The following is a 21735-nucleotide window of genomic DNA, read 5'->3' as shown; positions in this document are numbered from 1 at the left end:
CTCCCCAGAGTGGCAACGGCACCCAGAGACTTGGTTTACTTCTGTGTCAGAGTCTGCTGATTGGCCAGATTAAGAACTGCACCGCCTGAGTGAGTACACTTGCCTCACCGGGTCCTGACATGCCCAAATATACTCCACCATACCGTTTCACCTTTCTCCGGAGCCCTGGGGCCTTCCCCACCCGTGGAGGGATCACCATCTGGCTGTCCCGCTCCATCATCCCTGGGTACTCCCATCGGCAGCAGCGGTACTCCCTTACTGCACATCACGGGTGGCGTCAGGAACTGTCCCTTGTAAATATTTCCTCCCTTTTTTATTCGAGTGGCCGCTGAGCCCCGGGTCCAGGGACCCTCGAGCCACTGCAAAACCCCCCGGATCCAAGCAGTCCGAGTGCTGCAGCAGCGGCACAGATTCATTTATTAGGTGACTTCTGGAGACAATTCAGGATTTCATTTCGGAGTGTCAGACGACAGGGGGCTGAAAACACATCACAAATTTCAGATTTATATTTTTTAAATATTTAGAGAACCAATGTATCATTTCCTTTACACTTCACAAATACTTGTTACTTAGTGATGGGGTATCACCTAAAACCCTATAAAATTCATCTAGAGGGAACCTGTCACGTGAAAAATTACTATTAACCTTCAACTATGGAGTGAACCTGCCCAGTGCCTGCACATTGAATTTCGCTGCCGTGAGGAAACTAACTTTAATGCTCCTGGCAGCATTTGGGTTTAAGTCATCGGGGAGGCGCTTTTTTTTTTTTTTTTTGTTATATACACAGTTCACCTTGTGGTAAAATTGTTATGGCATTCTTCAGGTCAGCAGGACTACAGCAATACCACGTTTTTTGTTTTTTTTTTTTTTTTAAATGATTTGCTACTTTTAAACAATAAAAACAATTTTATAGTAAAAAAAATAATTGTTGCATCGCTTCATTCTGCGAGCAGTAGCTTTTTTATTTTTTCGCTGACGAAGCTGTATGGTGACTTGTTTTTGCAGGACAAGATTTCAGTGATACAATTTTTATTTACATACGTCTTTTTGATCTTGTGTTATTTCACTTTTTTCGGCAATATGATGATAAAGCATAGTTTTTTTTTGTTTTTAATTCTGTGTTGTTCACTGAAACTGTGACAGTTTTATACATTAGGTTGTACCGGATGCGAAGATAACATATATTTGTACTTTTTTTTTTTTTTTTTTTTGTTTTTACAAATCATATGTGTCTATTGGTATAATATTTTTTTCATTTGCTTTAACTATTTTTTTTGTGATTTACTGTATATATACTTGGTCCCTCTATGGGACATCAATGTTTATTGATCTGATCGCTGGTATAATGCGTTGCTGTGTACATGCATGGCAATGCATTACACCGATTACAAAATGCCTCTTAGACCATGATGCTGGCACGGTCTACTGGCGACTAGCCAGCAAACCCGAAGGGCATTATTTGGCCTTGGGTTGCAATGGCAACGGTCAGGACCCTGTGATCAGTTTATGGGGGCCTGATCGAGTAGGAGAGGGGGCACACTTCCTCCTAAATGCAGAGATCACTATTGATTCTGGCATCTAGAGGGTTCAATAGCCAGGGGCATTACGGGCATCGTCCCTGGCTCTGATAGCCGGAGCTCAGCGATGACAGCTTAGCTCACAGCTGCGATTGTGCGGGCACCGCTCCTGTGCCCCACATGATTGCCATGATGTACCCATACTTCATAGGACGAGGACCCCTTCCAGATCATGATGTATGTGTACATTAAAGGTTGTGAAAGGGTTGAACAAAATTCTGTGAAATATTTTAGGAATTGCAGCCATTTTACTCCAAAACCTCCTCATTTCAGGGGCTCAAAAGTAATTGGACAAATTAACTTTACTATAAATAAAATGCTCATTTTTAATACCGTGTATAGAATCTTTTGCAGGCAATGATGGCTTAAGTCTGGAAGCCATGGACGTCACCAAACATTGGGTCTCCTCCTTTGTGATGCTTTGTCTTTATTGCAGCTGACTTCAGTTGTTCCTTGTTTGTGGGTGTTTTTGCCTTGTTTTGCCTTTTAAAGGGTATTTTGTCAGCAGGAGATGGCATGCTGTAATGGGTGACACAGAGAATTCAGTGGAGCCTCTCTTCTCAAGGTCTGTGGTGATGTTTATTTGCAGTGTTTGTTTTAGCAGCAGGACCTTATCATTGCTGTGAGTGACTGGCTTGTGCCATGTTGTCTGACACTCCCACTCCTCTGATTTAGTGCTTCACTGTCAATGTACAATCTCTATAGAGAGCCTGCTGTGGGTGTGGGGCGCTCTCCACTCTGCATTCCTAAATCTAAAATCTTAGGGGTGCTTCACACACAGCGAGCTCGCTGCCGAGATCGCTGCTGAGTCACGCTTTTTGTGACGCAGCAGTGACCTCATTAGCGATCTCGCTGTGTGTGACACTGAGCAGCGATCTGGCCCCTGCTGCGAGATCGCTGCTCGTTACACACAGCCCTGGTTCGTTTTCTTCAAAGCCGCTCTCCTGCTGTGACACACAGATCGCTGTGTGTGACAGCAAGAGAGCGACAAATGAAGCGAGCAGGGAGCAGGAGCCGGCATCTGACAGCTGAGGTAAGCTGTATCCAAGATAAACATCGGGTAACCAAGGTGGTTACCCGATATTTACCTTAGTTACCAGCAGCTCTCACGCTGCCTGTGCTGCCGGCTCCGGCTCTCTGCACATGTAGCTGCTGTACACATCGGGTTAATTAACCCGATGTGTACAGCAGCTAGGAGAGCAAGGAGCCAGCGCTCAGTGTGCGCGGCTCCCTGCTCTCTGCACATGTAGCTGCATTACACATCGGGTTAATTAACCCGATGTGTACTGTAGCTAGGAGAGCAAGGAGCCAGCGCTTAGTGTGCGCGGCTCCCTGCTCCCTGCTCACACTGGTAACTAATGTAAACATCGGGTAACCATACCCGATGTTTACCTTAGTTACCAGTCTCCGCAGCTTCCAGACGGCGGCTCCGTGCAAGCGCAACGTCGCTTGCACGTCGCTGCTGGCTGGGGGCTGGTCACTGGTCGCTGGTGAGATCTGCCTGTTTGACAGCTCACCAGCGACCATGTAGCGATGCAGCAGCGATCCTGACCAGGTCAGATCGCTGGTCGGATCGCTGCTGCATCGCTAAGTGTGAAGGTACCCTTAGGTTACTGGGTGCAGTGGTTCTGACACAATCAGACACTTGCCGCAGCGCCCCTGTGCCCTTGCCGCAGCGCCCCTGTGCCCTTGCCGCAGCGCCCCTGTGCCCTTGCCGCAGCGCCCCTGTGCCCTTGCCGCAGCGCCCCTGTGCCCTTGCCGCAGCGCCCCTGTGCCCTTGCCGCAGCGCCCCTGTGCCCTTGCCGCAGCGCCCCTGTGCCCTTGCCGCAGCGCCCCTGTGCCCTTGCCGCAGCGCCCCTGTGCCCTTGCCGCAGCGCCCCTGTGCCCTTGCCGCAGCGCCCCTGTGCCCTTGCCGCAGCGCCCCTGTGCCCTTGCCGCAGCGCCCCTGTGCCCTTGCCGCAGCGCCCCTGTGCCCTTGCCGCAGCGCCCCTGTGCCCTTGCCGCCGCAGCGCCCCTGTGCCCTTGCCGCCGCAGCGCCCCTGTGCCCTTGCCGCCGCAGCGCCCCTGTGCCCTTGCCGCCGCAGCGCCCCTGTGCCCTTGCCGCCGCAGCGCCCCTGTGCCCTTGCCGCCGCAGCGCCCCTGTGCCCTTGCCGCCGCAGCGCCCCTGTGCCCTTGCCGCCGCAGCGCCCCTGTGCCCTTGCCGCCGCAGCGCCCCTGTGCCCTTGCCGCAGCGCCCCTGTGCCCTTGCCGCAGCGCCCCTGTGCCCTTGCCGCCGCAGCGCCCCTGTGCCCTTGCCGCCGCAGCGCCCCTGTGCCCTTGCCGCAGCGCCCCTGTGCCCTTGCCGCAGCGCCCCTGTGCCCTTGCCGCAGCGCCCCTGTGCCCTTGCCGCAGCGCCCCTGTGCCCTTATTGCCGCAGCGCCCCTGTGCCCTTATTGCCGCAGCCCCTGTGCCCTTATTGCCGCAGCCCCTGTGCCCTTACCGCAGCGCGTACATTGTCTTCGTTGTTTATTTTTAGGGATATTTTATTATAAGAGGGAAATATCAGGAGAGAGCTGTACTATGTAATGCACAAGTACAATTTCCTGCATGTTGAGAAACATTACTGTTATGTCATTCTTCCGTTTTCTTACAAAATGTATGTATAATAAGGATGGGTGCACCGCTCAGATAAATATAGATATACATAAAGCGGGTGCTCACTAGTGCAGTGGAGTAACCAAACGTAGAGAGAGGAGAAAAATACCCTAAACATGGAAAAGAGAGGACAACCTTATATAGTATAATAAAACATGACCTTTATTACAACTCCAACATAAAAACAATTAAAACCATATGGCACATAAAACAAACACAAACTACCCCAAAATACACTTGGAAGTCAATGAGGTAACCATTTCTATACAATAGAATGCAAAAAAAATGTATATGCAGATTATAGGACCGACAATGACAATAATACAACATGAATCTCGCCCACGGTATGTACATGTGGTCCCAGAAAGAGGCAAGCCGCGTACAATAATCACACAATATGCCCCCAATAAAAATCAAATGGGTAGCAATAGAATGTGGGAGCTCAAGCAGGGAACCTTGCACAATCTCACATGTAGGTTGGATCCTTTCGGGGAGGGGGGGGGGGCAGTCCCCAAGCAATGGGCCACGCGTATCGCCGCTGCAGCGGCTTCATCAGGGGGAGTGTAGGCATGACCTGTTATAAAGGTATAAATACATGTGATATTAGGGACATGATAGGCACCTGTCCAAATGAGACGCTGGCATGGGTCCGGATCTTGTGGGACGTAGGCGTGTGCAAAATGCAGCCCGCAGCAAAGCTCAAAAAAGTGTATAAGCTGTGAGCGCAGGCTCATGCGCATAAGAACCGGCGGAATGTGATGTTGTGCGGCAGATAGAAGACTGCGCAGATGAAGAGGGAGAGAAAGTAGCACTGGTACTAGAGACGACGCAGCAGATTAGTTCCAATTTTTTTTATTTAAAGAAGTTGTCCAGTTACCAAAACTGATTTTTTTTTTTTCTGATAAATCTTGCTAATATGTGCCCCTCAACACATCTATTATGTTTTTTCAGCAAAATTACCTTTTATTGTGCACCAGCAGCACATGCTCATTGCTGGCTCCAGCTCTGATGGGGTTAATCTCTCCTCTGACTTCCTGTGTTCAGTTCCTACAAGTCCCAGAATTCTTTGTGGCTCTAGGGCGGTGTCTAGCTTATCTAACACACCCACTGTGTCTAATACACCCACTCTGCTCCCACCCAAACCCTCCTCCCTGCCTCTTCCCAGTGGATGCACTGAGAGCAATCACACAGAGACAGCAGCAGCTCTACACAGCCAGGGGAAGAAAGTGTGTGTGTGCGCGTATATACAGTGTATGTGTGTGCGTATATACAGTGTGTGTGCGTATATACAGTGTGCGTGTGTATATACAGTGTGTGTGTGTATGTGTGTGTGTATGTCATACTCACCTGTCTGCAGGGTCCCGGTGCCATGCCTGCTTCCAGCCCCTGTCTCTGTACCTCCGCTTCGGCTGTGTGCAGTCTCCCCGGGGCACGTACGAAGCTTGCAGGACCTGGCGGTGGATCACCTGATGCAGTCACCTGACGCATCAGCTGATCGATTCTCGCGGTGTCGCCGGCTTTTTCGCACCCGGCCGGCTATCAGCTGATCCTGCTGTCAGGGGACTTCATCAGCTGATTACCGGCAGCTCCTGCAGTGATGGGCCAGGATCAGACTCCGCTGCAGGAGCTTCCGGTAATCAGCACATAAGTGAGTATGTATTTATTTATTTTTTGTCTACTGATGCATCAGCTGATTGTATAAAAGCCGATTATACAATCAGCTGATGTGTCATGTGATTCACGTAGTTTAACCTGACACATCATCTGATCGCTTTGCCTTCCAGCAAACCGATCAGATGATATTGGATCCTGATTGGACGGCGCGGTTTCCTAACCCAGGATTACTGCGGAGGGGGGTTTATTTCAATAAAGATGGAGTCACTAATTGTGTTGTGTTTTATTTCTAATAAAAATATTTTTCTGTGTGTTGTATTTTTTTTTTATCATTACTAGAAATTCATGGTGGCCATGTCTAATATTGGCGTGACACCATGAATTTCGGGCTTAGGGCTAGCTGATAATATACAGCTAGCCCTAACTCCATTATTACCCAGCTAGCCACCCGGCATCAGGGCAGCTGGAAGAGTTGGATACAGCGCCAGAAGATGGCGCTTCTATGAAAACGCCATTTTCTGGGGTGGCTGCGGACTGCAATTCGCAGTGGGGGTGCCCAGAAAGCTTGGGCACCCTTCACTGTGGATTCCAATGCCCAGCTGCCTAGTTGTACCCGGCTGGACACCAAAATTAGGCGAAGCTCACGTCATTTTTTTTTAAAATTATTTCATGAAATTCATGAAATTAAAAAAAAAAAAAAAGGGCTTCTCTATATTTTTGGTTCCCAGCCGGGTACAAATAGGCAGCTGGGGGCAGCCCGTACCTGCCTGCTGTACCCGGCTAGTATACAAAAATATGGTGAAGCACACGTCATTTTTTTTTTCTTTTTAGGTAAAAAACTGCATACAGTCCTGGATTGAGGATGCTGAGCCTTGTAGTTCTGCAGCTTCTGTCTGCTCTCCTGCATACACTAGTGAATGGAGGATGATGAGCCTTGTAGTTCTGCAGCTGCTGTCTGCTCTCCTGCATACACTAGTGAATGGAGGATGCTGAGCCTTGTAGTCCTGCAGCTGCTGTCTGATCTCCTGCATACACTAGTGAATGGAGGATGCTGAGCCTTGTAGTTCTGCAGCTGCTGTCTGCTCTCCTGCATACACTAGTGAATGGAGGATGCTGAGCCTTGTAGTTCTGCAGCTGCTGTCTGCTCTCCTGCATACAATGAACATTTTGAATAAGGAAATGACATCAGGCCTTTTTTTTTTCATCAACAATCTTTAATGGCATTGTGCACTGATTAAAAACGCAGTGAGCAAAACCGCAGCAAAAAACGCACCAAATCGCGGCAAAAACGTGACATGCAGCACCGCAGGTGACAGAGCAGAGCAAGTTGGTGACATGCTCTGCTCTGACACATAGTGTGCTGCATGTCACTGTATCCACTCTGGGACTTGTTGTGCAGGTGACCGGATGATACATGTCACTAACTTGCTCCACTCTGTGACTTCTGCTGCATTGTTCCAACTGTATACACTCTCACCTGCACAACAAGTCCCAGAGTGGGGCAGTTATTGACATGTATCATCCGGTCACCTGCACAACAAGTCCCACAGTGGAGACAGATAGTGACATGCAGCATCCGGTCACCTGCACAACAAGTACCTGAGTGGAGACAGTGACATGCTCTGCTCTGACACATAGTGTGCTGCATGTCACTATCTGTCTCCACTCTGGAACTTGTTGTGCAGGTGACCGGATGCTGCATGTCACTATCTGTCTCCACTGTGGGACTTGTTGTGCAGGTGACCGGATGATACATGTCAATAACTGCCCCACTCTGGGACTTGTTGTGCAGGTGAGAGTGTGTATACAGTTGGAACAATCAAGCAGAAGTCACAGAGTGGAGCAAATTAGTGACATGTATCATCCGGTCACCTGCACAACAAGTCCCAGAGTGGATACAGTGACATGCAGCACACTATGTGTCAGAGCAGAGCATGTCACCAACTTGCTCTGCTCTGTCACCTGCGGTGCTGCATGTCACGTTTTTGCCGCGATTTGGTGCGTTTTTTGCTGCGTTTTTGCTCACTGCGTTTTTAATCAGTGCACAATGCCATTAAAGATTGTTGATGAAAAATAAAAAAGGTCTGATGTCATTTCCTTATTCAAAATGTTCATTGTATGCAGGAGAGCAGACAGCAGCTGCATAACTACAAGGCTCAGCATCCTCCATTCACTAGTATATGCAGGAGAGCAGACAGCAGCTGCAGAACTACAAGGCTCAGCATCCTCCATTCACTAGTGTATGCAGGAGAGCAGACAGCAGCTGCAGAACTACAAGCCTCAGCATACTCCATCCAGGACTGTTTTGCCCCAAAAGAAAAAGAAAATGACATGGGCTTCGCCATATTTTTGTATGCTAGCCGGGTACAGCAGGCAGGTACGGGCTGCCCCCAACCCCCAGCTGCCTATTTGTACCCAGCTGGGAACCAAAAATATAGAGAAGCCCTTTTTTTTTTTTTTTTAATTATTTCATGAATTTCATGAAATAATTTGAAAAAAAAAAATAACGTGAGCTTCGCCTAATTTTTGTGTCCAGCCGGGTACAACTAGGCAGCTGGGGATTGGAATCCACAGTGCAGGGTGCCCAAGCTTTCTGGGCACCCCCACTGCGAATTGCAGTCCGCAGCCACCGCAGAAAATGGCGCTTTCATAGAAGCGCCATCTTCTGGCGCTGTATCCAACTCTTTCAGCTGCCCTGATGCCGGGTGGCTAGCTGGGTAATAATGGAGTTAGGGCTAGCTGTATATTATCAGCTAGCCCTAAGCCAGAAATTCATGGTGTCACGCCAATATTAGACATGGCCACCATGAATTTCTAGTAATGATAAAAAAAAAAAAACAACACACAGAAAAATATTTTTATTAGAAATAAAACACAACACAATTAGTGACTCCATCTTTATTGAAATAAAGCATCCCCCTCCGCAGTAATCCTGGGTTAGGGTCCCGCGCCGTCCAATCCGGATCCAATATCATCTGATCGGTTTGCTGGAAGGCAAAGCGATCAGATGATGTGTCAGGTTAAACTACGTGAATCACATGACACATCAGCTGATTTTATAAAAGCCGATTATACAATCAGCTGATGCATCAGTAGAAAAAAAAAAAAATAAATACATACTCACTTATGTGCTGATTACCGGCAGCTCCTGGAGCGATCGATTGGACAGGAGTCTGATCCTGTCCCATCGCTGCAGGAGCTGCCGGTAATCAGCTGATGAATTCCCCTGACGGCAGGATCAGCTGATAGCCGGCCGGGCGCGAAAAAGCCGGCAACACCGCGAGAATCGATCAGCTGATGCGTCTGGTGACTGCATCAGGTGATCCACCGCCAGGTCCTGCAAGCTTCGTACGTGCCCCGGGGAGACTGCACACAGCCAGAGCGGCGGTACCGAGACAGGGGCTGGGAGCGGACATGGCACCGTGACCCTGCAGACAGGTGAGTATGACATTTTTTTTTTCTACTGTTCACTTTTGTTTTCGCCGCTGCCTCCACCTCCCGCCCAGACATGGCGCCGCACGGAGCTGACATGGCACCGGGCGGGTTTTGGAGGCAGCGGTGACTGTACCGGGAGGATTCATGCTTCTGTGTTTACCAACAGAAGGAATCCTCTTCCTGTACACGTCACTTTACTGCCCACCCCTTGCGTTTATAGCTGCGTTTTTAGTCATAGAAACGCGGCTATATGCGTATTTAATTGCGTTGTTGAACATCTCATTGAACTCAATGGGTGAAAAACGCAGAAATAATTGACATGCTGCATTTTTGTGGTCACCACAAAAACGCAGCTCCAAAAAAACGCTGTGTGCGGACAGCACTTATGGAAACCCATAGACATTGCTGGGGAAGCAATGTCACTATGTTTTCAGCACAAAAACGTGCTAAAAAACGCCGCTAAAAACGCCTAGTGCGCACAAGGCCATAGACTTTACTCGGGAAGCAAAGTCATGCAGTTTTCTGAGTAAAAACGCACCACAAAAACGCGCAAAAACGCCACAAAAAACGCACTGTGTGAACTTACCCTTAGTTGGTGACATGCAGCACCGCGGGTCACAGAGCAGAGCAAGTTGGTGACATGCTCTGCTCTGACACATAGTGTGCTGCATGTCACTGTATCCACTCTGAGACTTGTTGTGCAGGTGACCGGATGCTACATGTCACTAACTGTCTCCACTCTGGGACTTGTTGTGCAGGTTAGAGTGTATACAGTTGGTACTATGCAGCAGAAATCAGAGTGGGGCAGTTAGTGACATGTATCATCCGGTCACCTGCACAACAAGTCCCAGAGTGGAGATAGATAGTGACATGCAGCATCCGGTCACCTGCACAACAAGTCCCAGAGTGGTGAAAGATAGTGACATGCAGCACACTATATGTCAGAGCAGAGCATGTCACTGTCTCCACTCTGGGACTTGTTGTGCAGGTGACCGGATGCTACATGTAACTTACTGTCTCCACTCTGGGACTTGTTGTGCAGGTGACAGAGTGGAGCAGATTGGTCCCATGCAGCGTCCGGTCACCTGTGCTGCTGGTGGGATTATATGATCACACTGCCGACACGCCCACTCTCCTGACAGCTGAGCACAGCGGGCGGGTGGACAGTGTGATCACATACTTGCGTGACGGGGGATTTCAGTGGAGGAAACCCCCCTGTACTCCACACTGGAGCCCGTACCTTCCACAGCTGACGGATGGTAAGCGACGCGCTCTGTCTTCACCGCTCCACACTAAAAGCTCTCCGGCTCCTCCCCTCGATGCTGGGTTGTGACGTGCGGTAGTCACCGCCCACAGCCCAGTCAATCACTGTGAGTGGCGCCGGCATCCTCTGACATAAACGTCAAGTTTGAGAGCCCGGAAATGCCGGGACGTCAGAGGATGCTGGCGGCCACAGCTCCAGGGGGTCATGTGACAGGCACTGAGCGTGCAGGATAGCGCCGCTCAGTGCCAGAACTGGAAACAGAAGCCAATGCAGAAGATGCAGACAATGGTAAGTGACAATCATTGGGGAAAAAAAAAAATGGGTGAACCACCCCTTTAAATATCCAGATATGAACTTCCATGGTTATCAAAAGTGCATCCCTAATGTGTGTTCCCCTTGTAGATCTGTAATTCGCTCTGCCTCTGGGTGCCTTTTGCTTTTTTCCCCCTTTTCATGTTCTTTATTACTTTGCTATCACTGGTATATAAACTATTCCAGTTATGTGCCCTGGTCCGATCCCCAGCTGCTCGGTGCGGGCTGCAGTGTGCCAGATCTTATTACAGCTGAAAATCCCTGCATTTTTACATAAGGTCACATCAAGGGAAGACGCTTCTGTGGGTCTGAATACACGTCAGTGGCAGGAACTGGAACCACAGCACTGGGACCAGCTTCTCATACTGGCTGCGTCCATGAGCTGTAGAACTGTCCTGTCCTCCACATTACACTGTGCTACATATTTTCAGAAATTGTGAGGTTCAGTTATGAAGGGACTAGTGATGAGTGGACTTGCAGATAACTGGGACCAGCGGGTCCGTGTTATCTTTTTTTTCTAAAATCTGGTATGTCTATGGGGACCAGAAAATGTTGGTAGAAGGGATAGGGGGATGGGAGCACATGCGCTGCACTTACAGGGGCTGTCATGGCGGTACACTGCTTCAAGGTCGCACATTCACTTTCTTGAGCTGATAATTAACCCTGATTGAATATTCACTGCTTTCCCCGCCCACTGGTGCTTATGATTGGTTGTAGTCAGAGGCGCCCCCACTCTGAGTGTCAGCTGACTGCCTCCAATCACAGACGGTACGTGTCTATATCGTACAGTACAATTAAACTAAAAAAAAATTGGAGCAGGGTTCCCCATATTATGATACCTAGCACAGATAAAGCCCATGGCTACAGGCTGCAGCCCCCCAGCTGTATGCTTATCTTGGCTGTGGTTCAAAATAAGAGGGACTGCATGCACCTTTTTTTTTTTTTTTTTTTTAATTATTTAAATAAATAATTTAAAAAACCCTCAATTTTGATACCCAGCCAAGATAAAGCCCAACAGCTGGGGGCTGGTATTCTCAGGCTGGGGAGGACCATAGTTATTCCCCCTCTCCCCCAGCCTAAAAATAGCTACCTGCAGCCGCCCAGTATTGTTGCATCCATTAGATGCAACAAGTTCGGCGCTTTACTTTTCTATGATATCAAAGAGTTTTCCTTTTCCTGCTACATATAATTAATACATAAAAGTTTCAGTACTTAAACATTATTGTTTTTGCAAATATTTGCTAATTGGATTAACTTATTTTATATTTTCACAGATTGTACATTTCCGAACATAGAAATACCAATTATTTTTTTTTTTATTGCTTTATTTTCAGTGAAATAAAAAGGTGGGTGATTTTTATTTTTTTTTTTTACCATTTTTTTAAAAAAACTTTCCCCCCTTTTTTTTTTTTTTTTACTGTATTTACTAGTCCCCTTAGGAGACTAAGGCTATGTGCGCACGTGTGTGCGTAATTCATGCCGTTACGCTGTGCTTTGTAGCGCAGCGTAACTGCATGCGTCCTGCGTCCCCTGCATAATCTATGGAAATTGTGCAGGGGCCGTGCGCACGTGGCGTCATAGAGCGCAGCGCTTTGGCTGCTGCCCGAAGCGCTGCGTTCAAGAAGTGACATGTCACTTCCGTGCGCTTTGCCGGCAGCTCCTGCTCTGTCTATGGCAGGAGCTGCAGGCAGAGCGCATGGAATCGGCTTTTTTTTTTTTTTCTACAGACATTTTCTGCAGCGATTTGAAGCGCACGTATGCTCTTCAGATCGCTGCACGTGTGCTCTTCAGATCGCTGCAGAAATTTCTGCAGGGCTAGTACGCAACGTGCGCACATAGCCTTAAAGCTGCAATCGTCCGATCACTTGTGCTGTACAGAGCGATGCTTCAGCACCTCTCTATAGCACAAGTGGTGTGTTCTAGTGAATGCTGAGGTTCACAGGAGGATTGTCGTCATGACAAACACAGGGGTCATCAGCTAATCCCTGGCTGTCTTGACTACTTATCGCTGCCCCTTAATCACGTCACGGGTGCACCAATGGAAGGGGGACTGATGCACCCCATGCCGATGCATTTTAACCCCTTCAGCCCCCGGGCACTTTCCGTTTTTGCGTTTTTGTTTTTTGCTCCCCTTCTTCCAAGAGCCGTAACTTTATTTTTCCGTCAATCTTGCCATATAAGGGCTTGTTTTTTGCGGGACGAGTTGTACTTTTAAATGAAAGCATAAGTTTTACCATATATTGTACTGGAAAATGGCAAAAAAATTCCAAGTGCGGAAAAATTGCAAAAAAAAGTGTGATTGTACAATAGTTTTTGGGATATTTTATTCACGGTGTTCACTATATGGTAAAACTGATGTATCTATGTGATGCCTGAGGTCGGTGTGAGTTTGTAGACACCAAACATGTATAGGTTTACTTGTATCTAAGGGGTTAAAAAAAATTCACAAGCTTGTTCAAAAAAAGTGGCGCACGTTTTGCACCATATTGCAAAACCCGTAGCGTTCTCATTTTTCGGGATCTGAGACTCAGTGACTCCTTATTTTTTGCGTCTCGACCTAACGTTTTTAACGGTACCATTTTTGCGCAGATGCTACGTCTTGATCGCCTGTTATTGGCATTTTGCGCAAAATTTGCGGCGACCAAAAAACGGAATTTTGGCGTTTGGAATTTTTTTGCCGCTATGCCATTTACTGATCAGATTAATTGATTTTATATTTTGATAGATCGAGCATTTCTGAACGCGGCGATACCAAAAATGTGTCTATATTTATTTTTTTAACCTTTTAATTTTCAAAGGGGTGGAAGGGGGGTGATTTGAACTTTTAGGTTTTTTTTATTTTTTGTTTTTTAAAACTTGTTTTTTTACTTTTTTTTTTATTTTACTAATCCCCCTAGGGGGCTTTAGCGATCAGCAATCCGATCGCTCTTATCTATCTGCTGATCACAGCTAAACAGCTGTAAACAGCAGTTAAGTCACTTCCTGTCTCACCCTGCTCCGAGCCAGGTGAAAACGAAAGTGAAACTTCGTAGCTACAGGCGTCATCACAAGACCCTGTGCTACGATGGCAACCACCGAAAGTCACGTGATCATGTCACGTGACTTACGGTGGGGGCGGGGTAAGTAACTGTCATGGCTTCCATATACATATTGCTGCCAGATTTTGGCAGCGAAATGTAAGGGGTTAATGGCCGCGGGTGGAAGCGATTCCACCCGCGGCTAGCAGGCACACATGTCAGCTGTTGAAAACAGCTGATATGTGCGCGGATTGCCGCCGCCTGCCCAGGGCAGGGGGCGGGGATTAACGGCACACGATCCATGAAGTACCCAGTACGTCATGGGTCGTTAAGGGGTTAAATCCCATTGTCCGAGATTGGCAGTGAGATTTAAAGGGAATCTGTCACCAGGTTTTTGCCACCTAATCTGAGAGCAGCATAATGTAGGGACAGAGATCCTGATTCTAGCGATGTGTCACTTACTGGGCTGCTTAGTGTAGTTTTGATAAAATCACTGATTAGTCAGCAGTAGATCATCATTACAGGACTACTTGACATATTGCAGGTAGTCATGTATATTCATGAGCTTTGTATAACTGCTAGATCTGCAGCAGAGAAAACATAATTTTATCAAAATGACAGTAAACAGCTCAGTAAGTGACACATTGCTGGAATAAGGGTCTCTGTCTCTACATTATGTTGCTCTCAGATGGAGGAGCAAAAACCTGGGAACAGATTCCCTTAAACTACTTAACAGCTGTGGCCAGATCGCCAATCCACCGAGGCACAAGACAGCTGATTAAATCAGCTGATGTACAGGGAAAACCCACATCAAAGGTAGAGACATGACCCTTGACATAAATGTACGTCAAAGGTGGTGAAGGGGTTACAGACATGTTACAGCCAAGATCCTTATGTTTTGAAGAGATTTTTCACCAACTCTTCATAGTTATCTGGTCTTGAGTTTCCCCAAAAATGTATCCCCATTAACGCGAATGCTACCCATGCAGTCTTTTCCTTGCCTTGCAACAAATGTAGACTCCTCATCTGGAAGAAGCTTACACTCTGAGGACTAACTACTGTAAGGCTACTTTCACACATCAGTGTTTTTCCATCAGGCACAATCCGGAAAAAAACGTATAAAACTGATCCGACGCCGGATTTGTTTTATCCCCATTGATTTGTATTAGCGCCGGATTGTGCCTGATGGCCTTGTGTTGCATCCAGCTTTTGCTGGATCCGTCGTAATTGGCTAATGCGGCGGCCGGATGGAACGTCTCTTCTAACGTTTTTTGTCTCTGACAAAAAACGTCATTGCGCCGTATGCGGCGCGATACGGCATGATTTACAATGGAAGCCTATGGACGCCATATCCGGCATAATGCGGCAAAAAACGGATGCGGCCGCTGGATCCGTTTTTGTAAACTGAGCATGCTCCAATGTATTGGAAAAAAAATAGGATCCAGCAAAAAACTGACGAAACGGATGCGCCGGATCCGTTTTTTGATGGATCAGGTATACCAGATCCATTAAAAAAGGATCAGGTGCATTTGTTTTTTTCATATTCTGCGCTGTATCCATTGCATCAGGCACACGCCGGATTGTGCTGGATGCCAAAAAACTGATGTGTGAAAGTATCCGTATACTCCTTCGCTTATCTCTGCTTCACTCAACTTTGGAAATGTATCAATGAGAGACTTGACATTTTTATCCATTGCCTTTACAAAATCCTTCATTAGGCCCAACATGATATACAATGGTGGTCACAAAATCCTATGTGGCTTGAAGATGGAGCCTATTCTAACTGCACATTGTGTCTGCTTCTGGTCATCGCCCTGTGATTATTCCCACAATATTGATTTATCATCTTGCTCCCATCATATGGTTTAATGTGTCTTGTCATGTAGATGTTGCTTTGCTCAGTATTTATTTACATCTGAGTGTAATCACTTGCTTGGCTTCACATGCTTATCACCCCCTCCCCACACTTCTGTCCTTAGGATCAGTCATTTTGCATATGTTTTCTTAACATCTGTGACATTTTTAAAGGGAACCTGTCAGGTGCAATATGCAAAATGAATCACGAGCAGTTCTGGGTGTATATTGCTATTCCCTGCCTAACTGTCCCTGTATATACTAGCATAGATAAATAGATCTTTAGAAAAACTATTTCTAAAGATCTTATATCTTATGCTAATGAGTGAGGGGACTAGTCGCAAGGGGGTTATATCCCCCTAGTAGTCCGCCCTCTTAGGCTATGTGCCCACGGGGACAGTGTCCTGCGGATATATTCGCAGGAGCTCCCAGAAATCCGCAGCACAACTTTGTCTGTTTACATGCTGCGGTTGTATTGCGGAATGTCCTGTGGATATGCTGCTGTCATTCTGCAGTGAGGATACAGTACCATGGCTTCGGCACTGCATCCTCAATGCAGAACAAGTGCTGGAGTGATCGGGGAGTTCATACTTACCTCCATCACGCAGCACTTCACTTTTCGGCCGTGTCTGCACTGTGCAGGAGAAGGTGGGCGGGCCTGCACTAGCTCTGGCTGTCACATGACTGGAGCTCGTGCAGGCCCCGCCCACCTCTTCCTTCCTGTGCCTGGCTCCACCGCGCTCCTCTGCACCGGAGGAAGTGACTTCGGTGTCTTCTATCAAGGCAGGTAAGTATAGGACCCTGCAGAGAAATCCGCAGGAATAATTCACATGCTGCAGGGAAATCCGCATTATTTCTGTTAAGGAAAAAAACGCAGTATGGGCACAGCAGTTCCCAAATGCCATAGAAATGGCTGGGGACTCGCTGTACTGCGGATTTTTTAAAAATCCGCGGAATTTCTGCGAAAAAATCGCGGCAAATTTTGCAACTTTTCCGCAGCGTGGGCACATAGCCTTAGCATCTTAGGACACCCCTGTGGGTGTGCTAACATGCTACTCAATGCAGCATCATTTGCGGTGACGCACGTACCTGTGGCCGCTGTCATCGCTTTAGACACTGGGCAATGCGCATGATCAGCAGACCCGGCACTTCCGGTCAGGCGCACTAGACCTCTCTGAAGCCAGGACACGTACACCTGACTTCATAGTGCTCGTGACCAGAAGTGCTGGGACTTCTGATCATACGCACTGCCCGGCGTCTAAAGCGATGACAGAGGACACAGGTACGCACATCACCGCAGATGAAGCTGGACAGTGGGCATTGAATAGCATGTTTGCGCGCACCTGTGGGCTTGCTAACATGCTAAGAGGGCGGCATGAGCGCATCAACTAATGCCTATGCGACTAGTCCCTGCACTCATTAGCATATCATAAAGGATCTTTAGAAACACTTTTTTCTGAAGATCTATTTAGGCTGCTTTCACACTACGTTTTTTTTAACATGCGTCATGAACGTTTTTTTGCTGTAAAAGCGGATCCTGCTTTTACAGCAAAAAAATCGCATGCAAACGCATGTCATTTTGTAGGATCCTGTCACTTTTAAGTTTATGGGCGGGCATTGGAGTCATGTGATCGGGAGTCAGTGGAACTGAAAGTGATAGACTGGGAGCCGGCATCTGACAGCTGCGGCGGCTCGTAACCAAGGTAAATATCGGGTAACTTGCTTGGATACCCGATATTTACCTTGGTTACGAGCGTCTGCAGCTGCTAGGAACCAGGCTCCCTGCACACGTAACCAACATAAACATCGGGTAACTAAGAGAAGCGCTTTGCTTGCTTACCCGATATTTACCTTGGTTACGAGTGTCCGCAGCTCTCAGGCGGGGGAGGGAGAGAGACAGAGAGGTAGAGGGAGGGAGAGAGGGAGGGAGGGAGGGAGGGGGACGGAGGGAGGGGGAGGGGGAGAGGGAGAGGAAGGGAGGGACGGGGAGGGGGGGAGGGAGAGAGGGAGGGGGGGAGGGAGGGAGGGGGGGAGGGAGAGAGGGAGGGGGGGAGGGAGGGAGGGAGAGAGGGAGGGAGAGAGGGAGGAAGGGGGGGAGGGAGAGAGGGAGGAAGGGGGGGAGGGAGAGAGGGAGGAAGGGGGAGAGGGAGGGGGAGAGAGAGACTGATCACCCAAGGCTGGTTTCTGGGCATGCTCAGTAGAGCAAGCAGGATCCTGTCTATCAGCATGCCAGCGTTCACATGCGTTTGCATGCAGTATAGTCAGGATCCAGCAATTTTTAGTATTTGGACGCAGCTCAAAAACGCTACATTGAAAAATGTTAAAAAACTGCAAGTCGCTGGATCCTCACTATAACACACGCAAATGCATTGAAATGAAAACGCATTTGCACGGGATCCGTTTTTGCGTTAAAAAAAAAACGTTCATGACGCATGCTAAAAAAGCGTAGTGTGAAAGCAGCCTTAGCTGTGCTATTACATGCAGAGAATAGAAATATGCACTCAGAACTGCTCATGGTCCTCAGTGCTTATTGGACCTGACAGGTCCCTTCCTTTTGTTCTACTTCATGTATATTGACATTCAAACAGCATAATTAGCTGCATTTTTTATTTGGGTATACCCAGTGTCAGTTTTTCGGGGTAATATCGGTCTATATATCTTGTACTTCTTCAGTATGTGTCCTGGATCTGCACTCCACTTTTGTATAGCCTTTTAGTGATTTTTTTTTTTTTTATCACATCCATTTCTGTTCTATATAGAGATGCACTAAAGTCATCAAACATCATGTAGTACTTTGATGAATTGGCACAAAGGTAACCCTGCTACAAGCAATCATTATAATACCCCTCTATAGCTAGATGTACTGGAATATAATATAGACATTACATTATTGGCTTGGAAAGGTTGTATTTAACATAACTGTTAGTGGTAATGGTGGTATGTGGACGGTTCTCCTCGCTCGCTGTATGTAGGGGTTTCCATGAGCCGGATATCTGCTAGTGACTGATATTTCAGGAGGGAAGTCAGCAGCGGAGCGGCCTTATCACTCCACCTCCACAAACCCGAGACGTCCACATTGTTTCTAGAAAGCGGAGCTTCACCCCTCATCCACTCATGACCGGTGAATCACTCACTTCTCACGAGGGATCATTTTCCATGACACTGAGATGTCACATTGTATTGTGTACAGTGGTTCCTGCTCTTATCCTCCGTGTATACTGGGTGTGAGTGGTACTTACACATTGTCTGAATGAGGAAAGCAGCCAAGGTGACTTGTGAAATGGAGATCAAAGGTCCCATACTCCCAGAAATGCCCTTTATTATACTCTGGGCTGGTATAGTCGGTGTGCCTGGTTTGTTTCACTGTATGAAGTAGCGTATCACAGTTTGACGTTCCCTGCTGATATACTATAAAGAAAGGAAAACCAGTTTTTTGACTTGGTAAATTTTTTTTTTGCTATGGAGCCCTATTAACAACATGCCCCTGCGAGCCCAAGATTTGCGGAAAGAAAAGACAGTCTGAAAATGTAAAGAATAATTCCCGCTTCCTGTGGCTCACATTTCGGCTTTGCTGTGTGGTCTGGGACAGGGTCAGCAGAGCAATTTTAGATTTGGTCCATGCGATTCTTTGGTTGGGTCTGACCAAGCATTTACCTCAGATATCACACCGCACATCACCTGTCATGTCTCGTCATGAAGCTTCCTGGTTGTGACTTGTAGTAGGATTTGCCTTAAGGATAAATCCTTTCTGTTCCTGATGTGTAGTGTCTTGTTCTCTTGTGTTCTGCATTGTAGAGGTTTATATTACTGTATCGCTATTTGTAATCTCCCGCTGACAGCATGGATCTAGGGGCTGGCCCCCCATAATCAGTGCCGCTGTTTGTAGAAGAGCGGTTGTCAGACATGGTGGAGAACGGAATAGGGATTTGTCTGTTTTGCCTAATAAGTGACACCAAATTCATGTATCCATGTGTGCCGTGTTCACCGTCTTATTTACCACCTATGACTTTAATTAAGGGGGTCCTATGCGGTTAGCAGAAAAGATCTGTCTCCAGAAATGACGGCACTCTTGTTTATGGGTCGTGTTGCATTAATGCTACTCTTTTCACACGGCTATAAGCCAGTGGTTTCAGCTTCTGATTTGACCATGTATTCCCTAGTAATTCTTGAGATTGTTGACTAGGGGGATTTCAAAATCAGGCCTGACAACCATTATAGAGAATCTGTTACCAGTTTTTTGCTGTCTAAACTGAGAGCAGCATAATGTACAGTCAGAAACCCTGCTTTCAGTGATGTGTCACTTACTGGTCTGCTTCTGTAGTTTTGATTAAGATCTGTGTTTTATTAGCAGGAGATTATCACTACAGGACTAGTAAATCTGCTGCCAGGTAGTCCTCCATATTCATGAGCTCTGTATGACCTCGCCTCAGCCACTGATTGGCAGCTTTCCGTGTACACTGTGCATGGGCAGAAAGCTGTCAATCATGGTAGTGGGCGGTGTTATGCAGAGCTCAGCATTCAGAGAACACATAGATCTGCAGCAGATAAAGCTGTGATTTTATCAGGACTGCAGCACGCAGCCCAGTAAGTGACACATTGCTGGAATCAGGGTGTTTCTCAACATTTTGCTCCCTGATGGGGTAGCAAAAACCTGAAAGCATATTCCCTTCAAAGGGGTCTCCAGGCTTTCAATATTTATGACCCATCCTTAGGCTCCATTTACATGTCTGGGTTTCATGTGTGTTTTTTTTTGTCCCACTGATGTAGCATGTACCCATTATAGTCTATGGAGCTGTTTGTTTTGTATCAAGTAACTATAAAAAAAAAATGGAGTCATGTTTAATTTTTATCTGATTTACAGATCCAAATCTTCGATTTCATTCAATTGGTCAGTGATGACATGAGTGCGCACACTGCGGTTTTGTTTCTCCAGTGAAAAACGCACCTCTTGTCAAAAAAAAGCATCAAAAAACCTTGCATTTTTGCCACATTTTGATGCGTTTTTGCCCCTACGTTTTTTTTTTAACATTGTAAATGACAAAACGCAGGGAAAAACAAGTGCCATGCTGCTTCTTTTTTCTGTAACCAAAACTGCAAGGAAAAAAGAAGCAATGTGCGCACAGCCTTTTGGATTTCTCATAGACTTTGCAGGGGAAGGTCATACATGCAGTTTAGAACCACAAACTGCACCCAAAACGCAGCAAAAAAAGCAGCGTGTGCACAAGGCCTTATATTGTAATGTATAGGAGACGCTGGGAAATTTCTGTTTTTGGCATGTAAGAAAAATAGATGCCACAGTGATTAAAACCGACACAGACCAAAAATGGAAGAAAAGTAGATAAGCAATCATCAAAATCTGTCCATCTTGTACACACACACAAAAAAAAATCGACCATATGTGGGGCCGTAGAGTAGGTCATCAATATTGTATGGGTGGGGGTCTGACACCCGACACCCAGACTGATTACCTTTCCTCAGCTCCGGAGGTGAGCGGCCAACTACTGGGTGCGGTGGCTCAGATCCCAGTGACTGACCTCCTATAGGAGCTGAGCAGCAATGACTTGAGCACTATATCATCTGTATACAAAGCCTGAGAAACTCCTTCATCTGGTGACTTTTTTTTTTTTTTTTTTTTTCTTTACTTTGTTGGGGGATATTTAACTTTTCTTTCTTTTTCATATTTTCCACTCTTAATAGTTTCCTTTTTTTTCTTTTTTATAAAGGTTTAGATTCTCAGCCATCCATTAATCCTTCTGCAGCCAAGCCAAGTACGAGTGACTCCCCGAATTCCCCTTCTGGCGGCCATCCGGAATATGTGGCCTTCTACTTGGTTCCTATTTTCTTCATCATGGGTCTGCTAGGAGTCTTCATCTGCCATATACTTAAGAAGAAAGGATATCGCTGCACTACTGCAGCAGAGCCAGAGGTGGAGGAGAAAATCACCGGGGAGAGAATCGGTAAGTGCGGCTGTAGATGATCAGACTATTACGGTCTCTTTCAGGATGCGTCCTGCTCAGACTTCGGCCGG

At 47.1% G+C, this 21735-nt stretch overlaps 1 protein-coding gene across 1 annotated transcript in view; it reads left to right on the top strand.

Annotated features, from left to right (window-relative positions):
- Positions 1-21735, top strand: part of RELL1 (RELT like 1) — a 93851-nt gene that overhangs the window by 26782 nt on the left and 45334 nt on the right. The window contains exon 2 of the mRNA XM_075346954.1: positions 21431-21664. Coding sequence (XP_075203069.1) covers positions 21431-21664 — 234 coding nt within the window. The remainder of the gene's footprint in view (positions 1-21430; positions 21665-21735) is intronic.

This window comes from Anomaloglossus baeobatrachus, chromosome 1, assembly GCF_048569485.1.
Source record: "Anomaloglossus baeobatrachus isolate aAnoBae1 chromosome 1, aAnoBae1.hap1, whole genome shotgun sequence".
NCBI lineage: Eukaryota > Metazoa > Chordata > Amphibia > Anura > Aromobatidae > Anomaloglossus > Anomaloglossus baeobatrachus.
Note: the sequence above shows the minus strand (reverse complement) of the source record. Positions and strands in the feature narration are given on the sequence as shown.